We start from the raw sequence: 21,290 nt of genomic DNA, 5'->3' as shown, positions 1-21,290 counted from the left end.
GGATCATCAAGCAGTTTCTCACTTCTGCTCCTTCCTCTTGGCTCCCACATTATGCCCAGCAGTTCAGGCTGATCCATCCAGAAAGGTTTTGTTCTTTTAGGCAGGAGCCTAAAAACTGCCTAACTGTAACTGCCTACAAAATACTCTATTATCTGTTTTTCTTTCAAAACCAAATGTATTTTGTTATTAGGCAATGTGCCCAGTAGCTAAAAGACTGCATTTCCTAACTGCCAGTGCTCTTAGTCATGACTGGTGACTTGTGATATAGCAGACATGTAAGAGCGATTTCTTGGAAGGTTGCTTTTTCAAGGAGCTGATTCAGCTGGGAGATGAGTCTCTTTCCTTCCCTACCTTCTAGCTAAAGGCTGTCTTGTTTCCAGATGTGATGGCTGGAACTCTTGAAGCTGCTTTGGACCAATAGGTAACCTTGAAGATGGATACCACTCAAGGTCTGGCTGGCCCACCTCCCAATTAATTTCAGTGGGAGAAAAAAAAATCAAGTTTACCTTGTTAAAGGTATGGTTGTTTTAGTTTTTTGCAATGTGCATCCAAACTTAATCCTGATACTAGTATGTTTAGCCTTATTATTTTCTTGGGTTTAGTGATTGCATTTATATTTTAAATTTGTCTTATTTTTTATTTTGAGGATTGGTTCATAAAGTGCACATATACCTAAGTAGTATAAATGCAAAGTTATTGTTAAAAAATTTTCTTACAGACTTTGTAAGAATCTGGATATGTCCCCTTCCTTTAAGGGCATAACCAGAAGTTAGAAAATTACTTTCACTCATTTCTCACTGGCTACAATGAAGTCAGAGAAGCATTTTTAAGTGAAAGATAAGCTAGGAAATGAACAATAAGCTGGGTGGTTCTAGACTAGGAATTTAGTTATAGTTTTGTTACTAAATGAAGAAGGAGACAATTAAGAGTTCGAGTTATATTCCCCTCTTTCAGTGGAGAGAAAGTTACAGTATGAAAACATAAAATGCCCAAATCTCAATGTCTTAATAACTAAGATTTATTTCTCACTCACATCTGAGCTTAGTAGACAGGGAACTCTGTTCAACACTTACTTTCAGGGACATAAGTTGATGGAGGTTCCCTCCGGATGCAGGGGAAGGGAGTGTGAGGCCAGTTAGGCTCTGGTTCTTAAAGACTTCCATTTTGAAGTGATATGTCATCTCTACTCAAACTCCACTGGCCAATGGAACTTCCATGGTCATAACAAACCTGCGGGTGATGGGTATACAGAAGGGCAGGAGAATGTGATCCTACTGCAGAATATTCATGGTGAGTAACAAGGGCCACCAGCCTTCACTCATTTACCTGTGCTTTGCTCTTCTTTGGTTCTCCCCAGCCTGTTCCTTCATCACCTTTGGCCTGTTAATAGGGATTCAGACGAGATTAAAAGAGAGGACATATACTAGGCTACACAAATGTGGGGAAAACCAGAAAGGAAAGAAGAAAAGAAAGAATAAAAATTCAAAATCTGTAACAATATTTTTTTAACAGTAATTTTGCATTTATGCTACTTAGGTATATGTGCACTTTATGAACCAATCCTCAAAATAAAAAATAAGACAAATTTAAAATATAAATGCAATCACTAAACCCAAGAAAATAATAAGGCTAAACATACTAGTATCAGGATTAAGTTTGGATGCACATTGCAAAAAACTAAAACAACCATACCTTTAACAAGGTAAACTTGATTTTTTTTTCTCCCACTGAAATTAATTGGGAGGTGGGCCAGCCAGACCTTGAGTGGTATCCATCTTCAAGGTTACCTATTGGTCCAAAGCAGCTTCAAGAGTTCCAGCCATCACATCTGGAAACAAGACAGCCTTTAGCTAGAAGGTAGGGAAGGAAAGAGACTCATCTCCCAGCTGAATCAGCTCCTTGAAAAAGCAACCTTCCAAGAAATCGCTCTTACATGTCTGCTATATCACAAGTCACCAGTCATGACTAAGAGCACTGGCAGTTAGGAAATGCAGTCTTTTAGCTACTGGGCACATTGCCTAATAACAAAATACATTTGGTTTTGAAAGAAAAACAGATAATAGAGTATTTTGTAGGCAGTTACAGTTAGGCAGTTTTTAGGCTCCTGCCTAAAAGAACAAAACCTTTCTGGATGGATCAGCCTGAACTGCTGGGCATAATGTGGGAGCCAAGAGGAAGGAGCAGAAGTGAGAAACTGCTTGATGATCCAAGCAGCATTCCAGGAAAAAAAAAAAAAAAAGAAGAAGAAGAAGACAAACTCGTCACTAGAGCTCTTCTAAGGATTGAATTGGGTATTATACATATCACATGACCCAATTTGTTTTGAAAACTGCTTTTCCAACTCAGGGCCAAACCTCTCTCAATTCTTCAGCTTCTTAAATATCTTGCCTTTGTTACCTCACATTTTGACCGACCTTCTCTCACCTTCCTTACTCCTGTTCACATCACTTTGCCATCCAGTCCACCAGCATAACAAAATCCAGTACTGAGCAGCTAAACAACACTTTTTAGAAGCAGGTAAGAGCAAGATGATTATTACTATTTTAATATTTTTTGTTCCTGATCAAGGTCATCTGAAGGACTGAGATGTATTGGAGTAGGGAGCGCTCATATTTCCCCGAATATGCCAACCAGGAATGTGACTTCCTTGGACCTGGAGATGGTGTGTTCACTTTTGTACCCACACATCTTACAGAACAGTAAGTCCCCTATATATGAACAAGTTCCATTTCAAAGGGTGTTCAAAACTGGCCTTTCAGACATTGTAGGTTTGAAAGAATGATACTGTACTACTCTACCCCATATAGTTCTATGCAGTAAAGTACATAAAAGCATAGTATCTTGTCAGGGATGTAACCAAAACGATGTGTGTCAGGCCTGTGAACTAACTGACGTGTTTGGACATTCAAATGCACTTTCACGTCTTTGAAAGTCCTCAACTTGAAGGTGTGTAAATAACAGACTTGCTACTCATGTTTTCAGTGAATGTATGTTGTGAGGGAAGAAGAGAAGAGAGTAAGGAGCTGCCTGGTCTTTCTCTTTTTGCATGTATGATGGCCACTCTGAAAAGGAATGCCATTGGGTGTAATCGAGGCCTGGTGGATAGGAACATAGCTGCAAGTGACAGAGACCAGGATCCCAGGAGGTGGGACAAGAGCCAGGGTTGGCAGAAAAGAACCAGAAGTACAAAATAGGAAGAAACAAGGTTTACTGGTTTATGGGAGACTCAGCAAACACCATACAGTTTTGTATGGAGTGACTTAGCTGTGGCTTAGAAGAGTAGCCTTGCGGCTTAAGATGGGGCAGACAGGAGAGGAGAAGGGAGACTGAAACATGAAAATCAAACAAATAACGCCAGTCAGGTATGTCTAGTACTGAAGATGTGCAAGTTCTGCCAATTTATGTGCTCCCTCCTGGGCAGAATTAGGGTAGTAAAAGAGGGAAGGTCGGCACTATGCTATCACCTTATTCTTCTGCTGTCCAGTGAACACTGATTTCTAATTTAAGTTCTTTATAAACAGAGAGTATTCTTTGTATGATAGAATTCTTCTAACATACCGTTCCATATAAACTTTTTCTGCTGTTACGTGCCCAGGCACATGGGCCTCGGTATCTGGCAGGTTCTGTTTCTGCTCTAGAGTGCAGTGTATGGGGATCGGCTGTCGTCTGGGGCCTGGGTTATGTCTTCAATCTGCATTCGCATCTGTAGGGTTAACTTTAGACGGGTTTAATTCTATCATCTTGCTGTTTGTTTTCAATCTGTCCCATGTTCTTTCTTCCCATTTTTCATTTTCCCCCTGACTGCTTTGCTTTGAGTAGTTTTTATGATTCCCTTTTATATCGCTTGTCAGTTTATTAGCTGTAACTCTTTTTTATGAAGTGGCTGTATTGAGATTCATGGCATGCATCTTTCCCTTGCCAGTCGATCATCAAGTGATCTTCTATTGCTTTACTTGTAGAATAAGAACGTAATCATGCTATACTCTCATTCCCTCCCTCCTGGCCTTTTTGCTGTTGTTGTCACACATTTCACTTCTACATCCATTATAAATCACATGATATATTGTTACAATCTTTGCTTTAAACAGTCAGTTATTTTCTAAAGAAATTAAAAGGAATGGAAATGAGGTTTCTGTGGGGCTTCAGTTACATGTAGTTTAGTATTCTTCAAATTATTTCAACGCTCTCTTGACACATAACTAGTTTTTCACCCCGTCAAGTCTTCTTTTAATTTAGGGTTTGTTTTGCATAGTTTCTGCTGTTGCTTCTTCAAGTACACTGATATTTTTTTCTATGTAGTGTCTAATCTGCAATTCTTTCCATCCAGTCCACTTTTTATTTTCTATTTATTTTTAAAAATAGTTTTATTTATTTATTTTTTGCTTCTCGAGTTGCAATGAGCCAGGGCTACTCTTCATTGCAGTGTGCAGGATTCTTATTGCTTTAATTTCTCCTGTTGCAAAGCATGGGCTATATGATAGGTGGAGTCAGTAGTTGCAGTTCCCAGACGCTAGAGCACAGGCTCAATAGCTGTGGTACATGGGTGTAACTGCTCCATTGCAGGTGGGATATTCATGGATCAGGGATGGAACCCACATATCCAACACTGGCAGGCAGATTTTTACCACTGAGTCACCTGGGAAGTTCCTTGTATACCTTTGTATGCTTTATCAGTTAATTAGCTCTGACTTTTCTTTTATTGTAGTTTTAAAATTCATGCTATTCATCTGATGGCTCAGTTCAGTTCAGTTCAGTCTTTCAGTCGTGTCTGACTCTTTCAGACCTGGTGGACAGCAGCATGCCCGGCTTCCCTGTCCATCACCAACTCCTGGAGCCTACTCAAACTCGTGTCCATTGTGTCAGTGATGCCATCCAACCATCTCACCCTCTGTCTTCCCTTTCTCCTCCTGCCTTCAATGTTTCCCAGAATCAGGGTCTTTTCCAATCAGTTGGTTCTTTGCATCAGGTGGCCAAAGTATTGGAGTTTCGGCTTCAGTATCAGTCCTTCCGATGAATATTCAGGACTGATTTCCTTTAGGATGGACTGGTTGGACATCCCTGCAGTCCAAAGGAATCTCAAGAATCTTCTCCAACACCTCAGTTCAAAAGCATCAATTCTTTGGTGCTCAGCTTTCTTTATAATCCAACTCTCAGAGCCATACATGACTACTGGAAAAAACCATAGCCTTGACTAGATGGAACTTTGTTGGTAAAGTAATGTCTCTGCTTTTTAATATGCTCTCTATGTTGGTCATAAGTTTTCTTCCAAGGAACAAGCATGTTTTAATTTCATGGCTGCATTCACCATCTGCAGTGATTTTGGAGCCCCCCAAAATAAAGTCTCTCACTGTTTCAACTGTTTCCCCATCTATTTGCCATGAAGAGATGGGACCAGATTCCATGATGACAGTTTTCTGAATGTTGAACTTTAAGCCAACTTTTTCATTTTCATCAAGAGGCTCTTTAGTTCCACTTCCCTTTCTGCCATAAGGGTGCTGTCATCTGCATTTCTCCCGGCAATCTTGATTCCAGCTTGCGCTTCTTCCAGTCCAGTGTTTCTCATGATGTCCTCTGCATATAAGTTAAATAAGCAGGGTGAAAATATACAGCCTTGATGAACTCCTTTCCCTATTTGGAACCAGTCTGTTGTTCTATGTACCATTCTAATCTCTGCTTCCTGACTTGCATACCGATTTCTCATGAGACAGGTCAGGTGATCTGGTATTCCCATCTTTTCAAGAATTTTCCACAGTTTGTTTTGATCCACACAGTCAAAGGCTTTGGCATAGTCAATAAAGCAGAAATAGATGTTTTTCTGGAACTCTCTTGCTTTTTCAATATTCCAACAGATGTTGGCAATTTGATCTCTGGTTCCTCTGCCTTTTCTATAACCAGCTTGAACATCTGTAAGTTCATGGTTCAAGTACTCTTGAAGTCTGGCTTGGAGAATGTTGAGCATTACTTTACTAGTATGTGAGATGAGAGCAACTGTGTGGTAGTTTGAACATTCGTTGGCATTGCTCTTCTTTGGGATTGGGATGAAAACTGACCATTTCCAGTCCTGTGGCCAATGCTGAGTTTTCCAGATTTGCTGGCATATTGAGCGCAGCATTTCCACAGCATCAGCTTTTAGGCTTTGGAATAGCTCAACTGGAATTTCATCACCTCCACTAGTTTTGTTCGTAGTGATGCTGCCTAAGGCCCACTTGACTTCTCATTCCAGGATGTCTGGCTCTAGGTGATGGCTCAGGCTCTAGTTGATGGCTCAGATGGTAAAAAAAATCTTCCTGTAATGCTGGAGACCTGAATTTGATCCCCGGGTTGGGAAGATACCCTGGAGAAGGAAACGGCAACCCACTCCAGTATTCTTGCCTTGGAAATCCCATGGGCAGAAGAGCCTGGTGGCCTATAGTCCATGGGATCACAAAGAGTCAGACACGACTAATAGACACTTTCACACTCAATGTCTCTTTACCTCGCCACAGTCTATCATCAAGTGATCTATTACTTTACATGTAGAATAAGAAAAATCTCTTTTAAAAAATGATTTATTCCTTTATTTGCCTGTGTTGGGTCTTAGCTATGGCATGCAGAATCTTCCTTGTAAAACAGGGACTCTGTACTTGAGGAGGGCAAGCTCAGTAGTTGCAGCACATAGACTCTCTATTTGAGACATGCAGGCTTACTTGCTCAGTCGCATGTGGGATCTTAATTCTCTGAGAAAGGATTGAACCAGTGTTCCCTGTATTGCAAATCAGATTCCCAACCACTAGGCCTCTGGGGAAATCCATATATATATATATACTTTTAAATATATGTTACATATTTATCATTTCACGTGCTTTGCATTCCTCCATAGATTCAGATTTCCACTACCTTTTAAAGTCCTTCTGACTTGAGGCCTTTTAAACACATTTCTTATTACATTGGTCTGTTGGTGAAGAATTCTTGCAGCTTTTGGGTCTGCAAAAGTCTTTATTTTATCTTGTGTTTGAAATGGATCTTTCTTGGGTATAGAATTCTGAATCAATTGTGTATCTGTCTGCATTTTAAAATGTGGTGCCAGTACCTTCTGACTAACATTGTTTCATGTGCCTAATCTGCTGTCATTCTTATTTATTTATTTATTTTTTATTATGTATCTCTTTTTCCTTCTGGCTACATTTCTTTCATTGCCTGTTTTAAATGAATGAATTATGATGTGCCTTGGTGTAGTTCTCATATTTCTTGTACTTGAGTTAATTGAGTTTTTGTGTTTATGGGTTTAAAGCTTTCATCATATATGGAAAATTTTTGGCCAATAGTTTTGCAGTTCTTTTCTTTATTCTCTTATCTTTAACTTCCGGTGGGGTTCCAGTTGCATGTATTATAGGATTCTTAAAGTTGTTTCAAAGCTCTCTGACACAAAATTCATTTTTTCCCACTGTGTTTTTAAAAAGTTTATGGTTTGTTTTGCATGCTTTCTCCTATGAACTCTAACTAACTAGAGTCCCAACTCTTTGTTTCCAAATCTGGGGAGACTGTTTGGCTCTTCCTGGATACCCCCTCCCTGTGGCATGTGTTGGAAACTCTGTCTAGCATTGGAGCAATTGGAAGGCTCACCTCAGTTACTTCCCCGTCTCAGGAATCCATTCTCTGCTGCCTGACATTTGATGTACAACAGCTAACGCTTCAGTTTGTCTGGTTTGGAGTTGTTTGAGGCAAGAGGATAAATACGGTCTTTGCTCCTCTAAGTCTGCCAAAATGGAGGTCCCCTTGCAGTCAGCACTCACTGAGTCCCTTGTGCATGCTAGGCACTGACCTCCATGCAGGGGTGTAGACATGATGGGGGAAATGGGTTGGGTCCTTGGGGAGCCCCCGTCTTTCTGGAGAAACATGCTGATTCCTACATAGTAGTTGGAATGTGTTTGCACCGAGGACCATCAGAGAACAGGAAGACATCTTTAGGGAATGAGGAAGGAACAATTCCTGGATAGCTAACAGGGATGGGTCAGCAGGCCATTTCAACCTGAAGAAGGTACTGGGAAGAAATTCTAGGCCAAGGGGAGGGAATGGTAGCAGCAAAGGCAGGAGCAGCAGTGTTGGGAGTTCCAGAGGACAAGATCCCATTCCTATTCATCTTTATCCATGTTTAATATTTATCAGGTGATTGGAAACATGAGTGCTGTTTTGGGAGCTGTAGAACAATATTCAGTGGAAGGAATGATGCTGAAGATGAAGCTCCAGTGCTTTGGCCAACTGATGGGAGAGCCAGCTCATTGGAAGAGACCCTGATGCTGGGAAAGATTGAGGGCAGGAGAAGGGGGTGACAGGATGAGATGGTGGGATGGCATCTCCAATTCAATGGATATGAGTCTGAGGAAACTACAGGAGACAGTGAGGGACAGGGAAGCTTGGCGTGCTACAGTCCATGGAATCACAAAGAGTTGGACACGGCTTAGTGACTGAACAACAACAGTGAGAACAGAGTGTCCAGTGAAGCCTGTCGTTCATGTGGGAGTGGAGAAAGATTTAGCTGGAAGGGGAGGTTCCCGGTTCTCTGGTACAGATCCTTCAGTCCCAAACCAAAGAACTCAAGATTTTGAACATGTTACCAAAGACTGTTTGAAAAAAAACAAAAAACAGCAAACAAACTGCTTTTGGGAGGATATGAGAGCTTTGACTGTGTTTGTTCTCTAGACTTTACTGTGGGATGTGGAAGAGACCTGGAGAGGGCTGAGTCTGCAAAAGCCAGGCAGGCAGCTGCTGGAGGGCCTGGTGGGCATCCTGCACTAGGAAGGAAATGAATCAAGAGCTCACTGTGGCACTAAAAGTGTACTGCCACCTTTCACCTGTGTGGTGATGGCCTCTGTAGATTCCCGCCAGAGTCAAGAGTAGATCTGAGGAAGCTCTGGACTGGTTTCTTATTTTCTGTGGTGTGATTAGTTGTTGCAAACTTCTTGGTGTCATATCTTTTGTTCCTGAGGTCAGGTCTTGGGCAGGTAATGATGTCCCTGTAAATCTCTACCAAACAAATGTTCTCCACTGTGAAATGAAAGGGCATGGTCCCAAGGCACAGTTTTCTCCTTCTAAGGTCCCGGTCTTAGTTAAGAGGAACCAGATCCTAATTTTCTGCTCCCTCAGGGCTACATCCCCATATGTGCCCAGCTGCTATTGCTGACAGAGCCAGGCTCCCAGGATGCAAGTGCCCCTCAAGCTCCACCGCCTGCCCGTCTGCAGGATGGGCAAGTCCTGCAGACTGTGACCCAGGCAGACTGCCACTGCTCTTAGGTCCCCGAGACAGGAAGCGGGGAGATGTTCACCACTGTCTTGTGGCCAGACTCAGGACCAAGGGTGACCTTGGTGAGGACTCTGGAGCCCTGTAGGATACCCCCAAGCTGGTTCCCTGTGTACCGCAGCTAACCCATTGGCCCAAGGCCAGGGAGGCTGGAGGGTCCCAGGTAAAGAATGGGATCCAACTCTTATCTCACTTTAGCCTGAGAACCAACTCTCCATCCACTGTAGGCTGAATTAATTAAGCAATGTTCATAGACAGCTGGTTGTTTGGGGAGGGGCCACTTGCAGCACCAACCAATGGCAGAGCAAGATCACTAATGGTCTTGGGGCAACAGTTGCCTGGTAACACGGTGAGGGCCAATGGTGCACAGCAATGGCCACCTGCTAAGGTCTGTGAAAGAGCGAATTCTGTTACAGAATTAATCCCATTTTATCACTAAGAAACAAATTAAGAGGCTGAATACTTTGTCCAAGGTCCTGTAGCTAGTAAAAGGTCAACCTTGGGTTTCAATCCAGAATATGAATTCTGAAGCCTTGAATGAGATTTTTTGTCTTTCATGCCATGTTAACTATTTAGCACTGGGGTGTGGTGAGATTTCCAATTGCAATCCCAACCCCAGAAACTCCTTAGAAAGAAAGAAATCTAAAAAAGTCTTCCTTCTGGAGTGTACATGCCAATGTTTCAAATTGTTGCAGCAGATCATTTCAATGACGTTTTGAGGCAAGTGACAAATGCATGATGGGTGCTTTGCTTTTGGTAAGTCCTGTGGGTAGTTAGATGACTAACTATCTGGTTACTTCATTGCATGTTTGGAATCACCCTTGGAAAAGAAAGCTAGTTCAGGTTCACATGTATTTCCTCACTAACCAGCAGGCGTTGGAAGGTTTCTAAGGTAACTGCCGGTGTTCTAGACATGAGGGGCCGAATGGGGACACTTCCATTTAACAGGTTGAGATTGGACTGTGCAGGTTGCCAAAGTAACAGCTTCCTGTGCTACCTAGGAGATGTGGGGAACTGACAGGAGACCAAAAGCCTTTACAGCACTCGTTGCCGTGTGATTTTAGGCTAGAAGTATTTGGCAAGGAAAGGTTGGCTGGTAAGTATGAGGAGGGGAGTAAGCGAGCCAGCTCTTTAGCTCCTGGTGGAGCCAGGAAAACAGAAGTGCTGGCTCAGTCAGAGTTCCCTGTCTTCGTTCAGAAAAGCAGTCATTTTGCTTGACTCACATTGAGCCCTGGGCATGGCGGGAGTTGTCTCTAAACAGAAGATTGCCAGCACAAGAGGCAGCATAATTCATATTTGTTCCAGACTCAGGAATTCAAAAAGCCTTCTCACGGCTACTCGCTCCTCCCAGGCACACATACAATCTCCAAGGTGGAATTATCATCATGATGGCCACTTTCCAGATGAGGAAACTGAGGTTAAGGGACTTGATCAAGGTCACACAACTCGGGATATGAGGAGCCAAAGCGGAAACTCAGGATATCAGTTCCCAAATTGTGTGGTTTTGCTCTGCTTCGACCAGGGATGGAGGGTGGTGATCTGCTACTAATTGTGTAGGGAGAAGCAAGCAATATCCAGACTTAAAATGAAGAAACTAGAGAAAACAACTAGACCATTCAAGTATGACCTAAACCAAATCCCTTATGATTTTACAGTGGAGGTGACAAATAGATTCAAGGGATTAAACCTGGTAGACAGGGTGCCTGAAGAACTAATGATGGAGGTTTGTAACATTGTACAGAAGGCAGTGATCAAACCATCCCCAAGAAAAAGAAATGCAAGAAGGCAAAGTGGTTATCTGAGGATGGCTACAAATAGCTGACAAAAGAAGAGAAGTGAAAGCAAACACAAAAGAGAAAGTTAAAACCAAAGGAATGCAGACATTCAGAGAACAGCAAGGAGAGATAAGAAAGCCTTCTTAAGTGAACAGTGCAAGAAACAGAGGAAAACAATAGGTTGCAAAGACAAGACATCTCTTCAAGAAAATGGGAGATACCATACAAATATGTCATCTGAGGTGGACTAGTCAGAGCTCTCCCTTGAACCCTCAAGTCTCTGAGCTACTTCCCTTATGGGTTAGGTGCCTTAGGGATATAAAACCCTAGGGCAGGTAGCCCTGGTCTCCCTCAGTAGGTGTAGAAGCCTTAAGGAAGAAAGCTGTTGGGCTAAGACAATCAAAGAAGAGAGAGGGGAAGGAGCGAGGGTGAGAGAGAACTGATGACTTCTGATTTTTTGGGTCCAGTCATTGAGATCTTTCTACCTGCTCTGGTTCCTATGTACAGGATCTCCAGTGTTCTTCTGAAAAGTCTCCCCTTTCCTTGAAACCAGCAGGAGTTGAGCTCCTCTCCCTAGTGGTTCAGACTTGGTTCTAGATCCTGCCTGATTATGATGCAGCTCCCAGACCCAAAAAGAGGCACCCATTTGTTTTAGCACCATTAAGAGTGAAACATTTTATTCATTACTGAGACTAGGGTTTGCAGAGCACCAAACACAGTTCACCAGCATCGCTGGGCAGGAGTGCCCTAGTGAGAGCGAGTGTGTGTTAGGAGAGGCCTGACTGATTCCTGAACCAGTCCACGCATTTACACTGCCGGAGCCAGACCAATCCTTTCATTTTTTCGATCAAAAACTGAGAAGTACTGCCTCAGAAAGACGTCACCCAGGAGCCAGTTCTCTGAAGAGGCAGCTTGTACAACTCCGTGAAAGGCGCTAATGCAGGAGTTTTTTTCCTGGGGGAAGTAGAGACACACACCAGTCAGCCTGTGAGCTTACCTGCAACCCCTTCCTCAATATCCAGTCCTAGCACACTTCTTGGTTTCATTTCCCTCTTTTGGTATGTATCAGGTGATTTTCTCAGCACCTTGGGATATGAGGGTTCATCCAAAAACAAAAAGGGCCAAGACGTGTGGTTTCCATATGGCAGGAGTGTGGGGAGGGGAGGATTGGGAGTTTGGAATGATCAGATGCAAAGTAATATACAGAGGAATGATAAGCCACAAAGTCCTACTTATAGCACAAGGAACGATATTCAATATTTATTGATTAACTAATGAAAAAGAATGTGTATATTTGCATATGTACAGCTAAAGCACTTATCTGTGCAGCAGAACTTAAGCAACACCGATCAGCCATACTGCAATACTGTTTTCCAGAAAAGAACAAGAGCGTCCCTGGTTCCCCTGACACTCTCTGTTTCTTTCCTTCTGACTCCTGCTCCTCGTTTTCTCTGCAGAGAATGCCTGTTCTTCTCCTGGATCCCCAAAACCTGTTCTTTTTTTTTTTTATTATTAACTTTTAATTTTGCTTTGGAGTATAGCTGATTAACAACATGCTGAGTTTCAGGTGGACAGTAAAGGGCCTCAGTCATACATACACATGTATCCTTATCCCAAAGACAGCCCTTCCATCCAGGCTGCACCTTACATTCAGCAGAGTTCCCTGTGCTATATAGTAGCTCCCTGTTGGTTATGCCTGTTAAATATATTCAAAGCAGTGCTCACAACACGTTCTTTAAGACGTCGCTCAGGCCCTCTGAGAAGCATGTTTGGACCGATACTCACCCTTCAGCCAGTCCAGGCTTGGCTGGGTGACTTATTCAGGTCTCCATCCCCACTGGTCGGTTCATAGCCCTCATCACCCCTAATAAGTCCCCAGGGTCCCTTTGCAGAGCATCGTGGGTTTCCATTTGCATGGAATCCAGGGCAGATTTGCCTAGACCCAAGCAGGCCTCCCTATGGAGCCATGAATCAGGGGTTTTAGAATTACTGCAATTCCCTCTCTTCCTCACAGCCGTCTTTGAGCCCGACAGCCTGCTCTGACCTCCCAGAGGGAGCTGGCGTGAAGCCTCCACCCTGTGTCAGGTCTGAGCAGGCACTGTGCGCCCTTCATTCACCTTAGCATCCAACCTCCCCACAGAAGGGTCGGGCAGCCCGACTCACAGAGGGGGAACTGGGACTTAGCAAGGGGAAGTTGCAGTCAACGTCTAAGGTAGCCATGTAATTGATTGTAACCGGGAAAATTTCAAGAAGGAAAGGGAGACTGTTAATCACTATGGTGGGACAGTACACAGCACCGCCACCAGCCAAGCCCCCTCGTCACATGTCCTATTTTAGGGATCACTAGAGCTGACTTTCCGTGTTCCTGCATCTGAGGGCTCTAGTTGAACTGAAGATCTATGAGGGCAGAAGACCTTAGTGTTCCCCTCTCCCTGTGACTCCCACCATGCCAGCATGGAGTGGTGTCTCCACATTTATTTCAGGAGGACAGATATCCCAGACCGTCCTCCACTCTCAAGCGGTTGATTTTGTGGGAGATGCTGGCCCAGCCAGAGGGGCTCAGCGGCATCTGCCATGGTGTGGCTTGGCCTGCCGAGGGTGCCCTCCTCCCAGCAGTAGCCCAAGGGTTCCTGCAAACCCCAATTTAGAGAACCAACCCTCAGGGGTGGCTGCTCACCTTGATGATGTAGGCTTCAGGGGGCAGTGGATAGTCGATGCCATTGATGTTGAAGATGACAGGAGGCAGGGTGTTGACTGCATCACATGAAACCACATACTGTTAGAGAGAAGGAGAGAGGTTGGCCCAGAGGATCCTTATTATGTGGGGAGACTGGGAGTGACCCTGTGGCATGACCCTTCACCTCAGAACCCTCGGGCCTGGCGTTCATGAGCTTGTGGATGTTGGTGACCATTTCTTTTGGGCCATAGATCGATGGTACTCCGGTGTTCACAAAGGCCTGACATCCACGAGAACAAGCAACAACTTCCCCGTTCATGGTGGTGCTGAGAGACAGTAGGACAAAGCGGGCATCAGGGTCATGCAGAACGTTCCCTCCTTGAAGAAATTGTGAGCTCCCTCCCTCACAGCTGCCCCCTTCCTGACAGTGTCCAGAATAGTGCATGATCTCTTGCCCCGACTTTTCTTTTTCTCTGATCACAGCACCTTTCTTGATATCCTTGAGCAGTACTTGAATACACCAGGCTCTTTTGTACCTTGACACAAGCTGGTCTTCCTTCCTAGAAGAGCACCCTCCCCTCTGACTAGCTAATTTCTCCTCATCTTCCAGATTCCAGCTTAACTGTCATGGTTTCAGGGAAGTCTTTCCCCTGGTGTGTATCAGTCTCCTGTCTTGGTCACTCTCTGTAGACCCTTGCTCATGTCTAGCGTGTACCAAACTGACAATTCACTATGTGTATGTGTCATTTCTTGCAATTTGCTTTCTTAGATGTGAGGGCGAGTTTTATTCTCATCACGTCCCTAAAGTGCCTGGCATACAGTGGATGCACAATGCTTGTTTGTGGAATGAGTGAAAGAAGACTGTGAAAATAATGAATGGAGACCATCCAGACAGGTATATCTGATGTCTCACCAACAATGGGTCAAACACACAGTGAAGATGGAGGTTCCTGCGGCAGCAGATTCTCATAGGGGTGGGAGAGACCGGCTGCCCTGGGAGAGTGTGTCTCTGAGCAGCACCCCCTCCCTGGGTTCAGACACTGAGACCCTGATCAGCCAATACCTGACTAGACACAGAACCTCAAAGGACAGGTAAGATTTTATCTGAGGGTAAAACACAGAATCTCATCAATAATTGCCTCTTGTTCTCAATCCACTCCTGGATTCCACCTTCCCGATTCTCTCAGTTATAGCCCCTGCCCCACTGTGTGCCCTGGGACGTGGGGTGTCTCTTTTTATGAGTGGCTTTCAGGTCCCAAGACTGTGGCCATCCTCTCTCCACTGCTGGGTAGCTTCTCCCTAAGGAGATCAGTTTTCCCCATTTCTTCAGGACTTTCCCTGTTTTTAAACTGACATTTCTCTGTACTGAGAACTTCCTTGGTCCCTTGTTGCCCTGGACAGTTGGTCATCTTATCACAGCTCTGTTCAGGCTGAGGAAATTCTTCCTGATCCTCTTTTCACCACACTGTAAAGTCCTATAACTATGCCTCCCACCTCACACTCAGGGGTGCAGTCCTCCCGCAGCTGCACAGGCCTCTCTGGACCCTGTGAGGGACCCTGTTCAGAGACCTGGTCAGCAGGCCTGGGCTGATTATGAACCCATGTGTGGTTTGTGGGTCTATGTGTTTCTGTGTTTGTTTATGTGTGTGTTAATACGTGGCTCTGTGTGTACTTGTGTGTCTCTAGCTGGCTATGTTTATTTATATGTGCCTATTGTATCTTTGCATGAGTGTCTGTGTGTCTGTCTGTGTCCTTGTGGGTGGTGTGTATGCCTGTTGACTGTGTGTCTGGGAGTGCATTTGTGTGTCTGCCTGTGTCTGTGTTCAGATAGGGGAGCATCACTTGAGGTGACCCTCAGAAGGAGAGGCTTACCTGTTCATGCTTATCTGCCAGCGGCTAGTATGGGACACTGGTACCCAGTTGAGCTCTCCCTTGTAGTAGCGGTGGTCCACCCCACCAAACATCACCACACTGCCCTCCGGCTTGCTTCTGCAGAGAGAAGGGAGGGGGATCCTTAGAGGACAGTAACAACAGCACTGTCTGAGAGCTGTGCTTGTCCACCATCAAGGCCCTAATAAGGTCCCCATCTACATATGCAGAAATCGAGGCTAAGAGTGATTGAGAACCAAACCGAGGTCGGTCGCTGGGTAATGAGTGGCACAGAGGAGGTTAGAAGCTGGGCCACCTGGCCGGGCTCCACCCACTCAGTCTTCAGAAGAGGCCCTGGATCTCCTGTGACCTCAGTGCTCAGAGATATCCTCAGAGGACAGTGTGCTGAAGGGTTTTGGCTTCCCCCTTGTCCAGCCTGTATTTTTTCAGAAACATCAAGGCCTGAAGCACTAAGGGTGTGGCTTCAAGTCACACAGGGTTGGCTTCACTGGCCTGTGACCTGTGCTGTCCTTTGGGCCCCACACTCAGCAGGTCTCCCACCTCTGCTCTCGTTGTCTTGAAATTCCCAATACTTGTTCAAAATGGAGTCCCACACTTTTGTTTTGGATCCCACACTTTCTTTTTGCACTGGCTCCTGCAAGTTGTGTAGCTGGTCCTGGGTGCTCAGTGAAATGTTAGTGAGGAAGGAAAGATTTCCACCATCCCTCTCTTGCCTTCCATGTCAAATTCATCAGCATATCCTGTTGCCTTTTCTTCCAACTCGTATCCTGACACCTTGCATTAGTCTTCCTTTTCACTCAACCCCTACACCAAGCCCTGGCTCTTGCACCCAGGAGCATGGTTGTGTTCCAATAAAACTTTATTTATAAAAGCCAGTGGTGAAGCCAGGTGGGGACCTGGGGCTATAGTTATCCTGGGTTAGTCTATCTCCCAGGATACTTCTGTATCAATTGTTGCATCATTTTCATACAACTGAAAGGATTTGACAACTAATTTGGAGAGAGGGATTGTCCAGCTCAGACTTACTTGCTCAAGTAGAAGGCAAAGACAGGCTCAGAAAAGGCACCTTGGGACCACAAGTTGTCAAAGATGGGGATGGCACCTGTGATGCTGATGGAGGGGAAGGCCAAGCCCAGGACGCCATCAAAGGGCACACCATCATACCCGAATTCCACCACGCTTAGGCCAAACGACTGATTAAGGCTAACGAAGTTCCCGATCTGTGGGCGAGAAGAGTGTTCTCACATAAACGTTTGTTAAGTGGGTCTAGGCTTGGGCTGAGGAAGAAATGCCATTAGCTCTGCAGAGAACTTTCTGTGAGGCCTTTCTGTGTTCTTGGTAGACCTCAGATGGTTAGACCGAGCTGGGAGGGGAATTTGGGTTCCATTTATGTGGGTCCATGGATTTTAAAACTTCTGCCCCTCTCAAAAACACCTTCTGAATGAGTCAAATTGGCCTCAAGGCTTCTGTACCAGTGGGACAGCCAAAGTCAGGCCAGGACCCAATGGTGCCCCCTTATGGACAAAATGAGTAAAGAGCAAGAGAGCATTCTCTGGAGTCTCTATGAAATGATGACAGAAATGGACTGGATTGATGGTAACATATTTTGGATTCTGCATCTGGCCAGAAATACTGAAGTCCATTATACAATGTTTCTGGCAGGGTTCTTATGAAATTCCTGCCTGGGAAATACCCTTTTGGGGGTATCTGTGTGTTTGTGTGAGAGTGTATGAGAGAGAGAGAATAAGAGAGAGAGGCGAACTACTCAGGTACTTTGGGGGAGGAAGGCCATAGGTTTTATTAGACTTCCAAAGGCCTCATAAAAGTGTTTGAGAACACACTTATCAGGCCCCCCTACGTCTCTGGCCTCCTGCATATCTGCACTGGATATCTGAAATTCCTGACTTCACCCAGGGTCCCCCGATCAGTTTTTTCCTTTCCCCAAATACCCACCACCAGCTCCACCGCTTACCACAGGTATGACCTCAGCAAGGCTCTTGCTGTCTGTACCTCAGTTTCCTCATCTGTATCATTAGCTAATCAATGCATCTGCCGTGTGTGGTTTTTGCAGCTTTAAGAAAGTTATTACCACGGCAGTGCCCAGCACAGTCTGAGAATATAAAAGCCGGTGCTTTCTCTCCCCCTCTTCTGGCTCCCAGCAAAATGAACCCTGAGCTGCTCATGGGCAGAGGAGCTGCAAGTCCACAGCCCGAGCCACTCTCTGGGTTAGCTAATCCATTTGTTTGTGTGTCACTATGGAGACGTCTCCCCAGGGACAGGATCCTGTGGGTAAGATGGCCAATGTCTATGGGAGTTAGGGTAGGATGGTCCTGCCAGCTGGTCCTGTATCTGTTTTGAAAGCAGTGGTCACTCCATAGTCAGTCCTGACTCAGCTTTTGTTTCCACATTACCCGAACTGTGTCAGAGCCAAGCAATCCAAGAATTAGCTGAGGTCCATAGTAGATGGTGAAAGTCTGGCCTGCTTCCCTGAAGCTGGAAGAATTTTGAGGATTGAAGGTGTTGTGTGTTTCTGCAGACACAAGAGATGAGTGTCAGTCAGGTGCCAAGGGTGGAGAAGGGAGAGTCAGGGCAAGGAAAAGGTGGGTGGGTTGGGGGGTGTTTGTACTCACTACAGTCTGGACTTCCACAAGTGATGGAAGGCACCCACAAGTCAGCTGAGCCTGTGTCAAAGAGGACCCGGAACTCCTGAGGGGGTGTTCCAATGGCGATGGTCCCCACGTAGGCAATCTATGGAGACCAGGAGGGGTGGGTTAGTGCAGATCTGGCTCCCCTTGATGGCCCCACTGCTGCCTCCCTCTGGGTGTCACATGTCTCCTGAGATCACTTTCCAACCACCATGCAGCTCACAGCCTTTGTTCGCTGAGGATTTGATATTTTTCCCTGTGCTACACAGTATCTGGGATATTCTCTCTATGACCAGGGGTTGAAAAAGTACCTCTTGCATTGGAAGCCCAGAGTCATAAGCACTGGACCTCCAGGGAAGTCCTAGTGCCTTCATCTGAGAAGCTCTCTAGTCTCTTCAAACCCAGCCTGAGCACCTCCTTCTCCAGGAGGTCCTCCTTGATCAATCCCAGCCACTCCCTCTAAACTCAGGCCACATCCAATCAACACCACACAGCTGACCCTTTCATCTGACATATATTTACTCTTTGCCTTTCTCTCAGGCTAGCCTGCACAATCTTGAAGACAAAATATGCCCTTTTTTGTAATCTAATAAGAATAACCACATTGTCAGATTCTTATGCCTTACATGGATTAGGCAGTCAGTGACTTTTTACTGCTGTGATTCTTGCATCTGTGGAAGCTGAATTCTTTTGCCTGGGGATTCACTCTTGCTTTGCAGTTGGCTTTATCCTTTGACCAGAGATGGCTCACCCTTCATCTGTAACTGAGTGGCTCACTTATTTCAGAAGGAACAATCTCCGTCAGACTAACGACACATCTTTGACACAGAAATGAATGATTACCTGCCACCTGGTCATTGCTGGGCCCAGTCACCACAGACCAAGAGCTGAGGATGAGAATGCCTTCTTCTCTGGAATGGGGTCCCTGTTGCCCAGTGTTTCTGCCTCATGCAGGAGCCCCAGCCCAAAATTCCCACCTGCCATGGCCAGAAGAGGTAGCAGTGCTAGCCCAGAGCACCAGGGGGCGGTGAGGAGAACCATCCTCCCAACAAACTCACATCCAGAAAGTTCCTCAGGGGGTGAGTGGCTATTTCGGTGTCTCTCTTGGACAGTCTGTAAGCTTGTCCCTCCAGGAAATTGTTCAGCAAGTTTTTTTCCCTCAGGGTTTCTCGCAAAGTCTTCACTTTCCTTAGAGGCAAACTTTCACCGAGGATTAGAAAAGAAACAACAGAGAAGATACGATTAGCTGTCCGTGTTAAGGTATAACTGTCATTGTAATGGCACTGTGGATTTTCCAGCGTTTTTATGAGCGTCACCTTGTTATCGGAATGCCATGCAAATGCCATTTCAAAGATGTAGGTTTGAATACAGGTTGTGTTGTGTAACATTGTGTAAGACCATTTGGACTCTCAGCTTACTCCTGGGTAAAAAGGTGAAATGTAACGATTACCACCCTCCATATAGAAAATTTGGGAGATAAGTGAAGTGATGGATATAATGTACCTGATATATCGTAAATGTCAACAATGACAGACATTAGTATTGCTATTGCCATCCCACTGTATCCTTCTCAAGGAAGCTCAGGGAGGAAGGTCTAGAAGAGGATTATTATCCTATTTTTATGGGGAAGGAATCTGAAATTCAAGGAGTTTGTCACTTGGCTGTGGTCACACTGCTTGCCGGATGTACAATAGCATAGAGGTAGCTCTCCCAATCTTTCTCCAAGTAGAAACAGAGCAGAGGGTTAAGAGAAGAATCCAGGAGATAGGAATCAATTTAGGGAAATTAAGAGGCTAAAGAAGCAAGGATGAGACAAAATTGAAAAACTAAAAGAAGAGAAAACAACTCGGAGAGATCTGCACTCACAGAGACTTCCAAAGAGATGGAGAGATAAGTGAGAGAGACAGAGATGCAGACATAGACATATACACACTGAAGTAGAGAGAGAACAGAGAGGAGACCTAGAATAAAATGTAGAAAAATGCTATTCCATAGGACCACACTTACATTTATACAGGTTGTCCACTAAACAATTGCAATGAGTTCCATTTTCAGCAGGTCACCACATGATGGGGTCCCAAGAGTTGTGCAACCATGCAAAGCTACACCTTGACCCTTGGGACCCACAGTTTCTATAGCAAGGTGCATGCCTGCATGCTAAGCTGCTTCAGTCGTGTCCAGCTCTATATGACCCTATGGACCACAGCCTGCCAGGCTCCTCTGTCCATGCGATTGTCCAGGCAAGAATATTGGAGTGGGTTGCCATGTCCTTCTCCAGGGGATCTTCCCGACCCAGGGATCCAACCTGCATCTCTTACATCTCCCACATTTGCACAGGGGTCCTTTACCACTAGCACCACCTGGGAAGCCCAAGGCTAAAGAAGCAAGGGTAAGTACCTATAACAAGGTATTTATCAATAAGTAAGAGTTGAACTTTAAGACTATCAGGGAAATGTTCCATTTCTTTCTAACCCAGAAAGGAAGAGGATGCGGCTTACAGTCCCCATACTTACATGACTATGCACTCTGAGAGGGCCACCAGCCCGAGGAGCACAAGCCACTTCATGCTTCTTTCCTGGCTCCAAGTACTCAGGGAAGCTTTAGTTCTTTAGCAGGCAGTGGTGACCAGGAGCTTCTGGTTATATGTGCTCTAACCTGCCCTAATTGTCCCCTTTAGGCCACTAATGGATCTGATAAAATACAAAGCTCTTGATAAAATTTTTATCTTCATTCTTGACCTTGGGGAATGGTCTTAGAAAATTCTCAGAATTCAGAGAATTCTACTGTGATCTCTTCCTTGAGGCTTGGCTGGAAAACCAAAGTGAACCGCATGGACATCTAAGGCATGGAGAAACTTGCCATCGTGGAGAAAATTACTGTTAAGAACACCATAAAAATCAATACTAGGGGCGATGCTCGACATTCATGATCTCCTGTGGTCTGCCTCGCAACTTCAACTTCCTGAGGTATGGTTTGCTGTCCTCGTTGGAGAACTGATTGCTAGAGGAAAAGAGGTCAAATGGAAA

General features: G+C 44.9%; 1 protein-coding gene across 1 annotated transcript; it reads right to left on the bottom strand.

Moving 5' to 3' along the window:
- Nucleotides 1-11,859: 11,859 nt before the first annotated feature.
- Nucleotides 11,860-20,866, bottom strand: LOC122430851 (pregnancy-associated glycoprotein 2-like). The gene is made up of 9 exons (XM_043451764.1): nt 20,778-20,866; nt 19,323-19,464; nt 18,250-18,367; nt 18,031-18,149; nt 16,646-16,839; nt 15,602-15,718; nt 13,914-14,055; nt 13,730-13,828; nt 11,860-12,006 (listed from the first exon to the last, which is right to left on the bottom strand). Exons 1-9 carry the CDS (start codon nt 20,828-20,830, stop codon nt 11,860-11,862), a joined length of 1,131 nt encoding a protein of 376 aa, XP_043307699.1. The 5' UTR covers nt 20,831-20,866.
- Between the last annotated feature and the right edge of the window lie 424 nt (nt 20,867-21,290).

Source organism: Cervus canadensis, chromosome 29 (assembly GCF_019320065.1).
Source record: "Cervus canadensis isolate Bull #8, Minnesota chromosome 29, ASM1932006v1, whole genome shotgun sequence".
NCBI classification, from domain to species: Eukaryota; Metazoa; Chordata; class Mammalia; order Artiodactyla; family Cervidae; genus Cervus; species Cervus canadensis.
The sequence above is the reverse complement of the archived record's forward strand: the minus strand, read 5'-3'. Positions and strand labels throughout refer to the sequence as shown.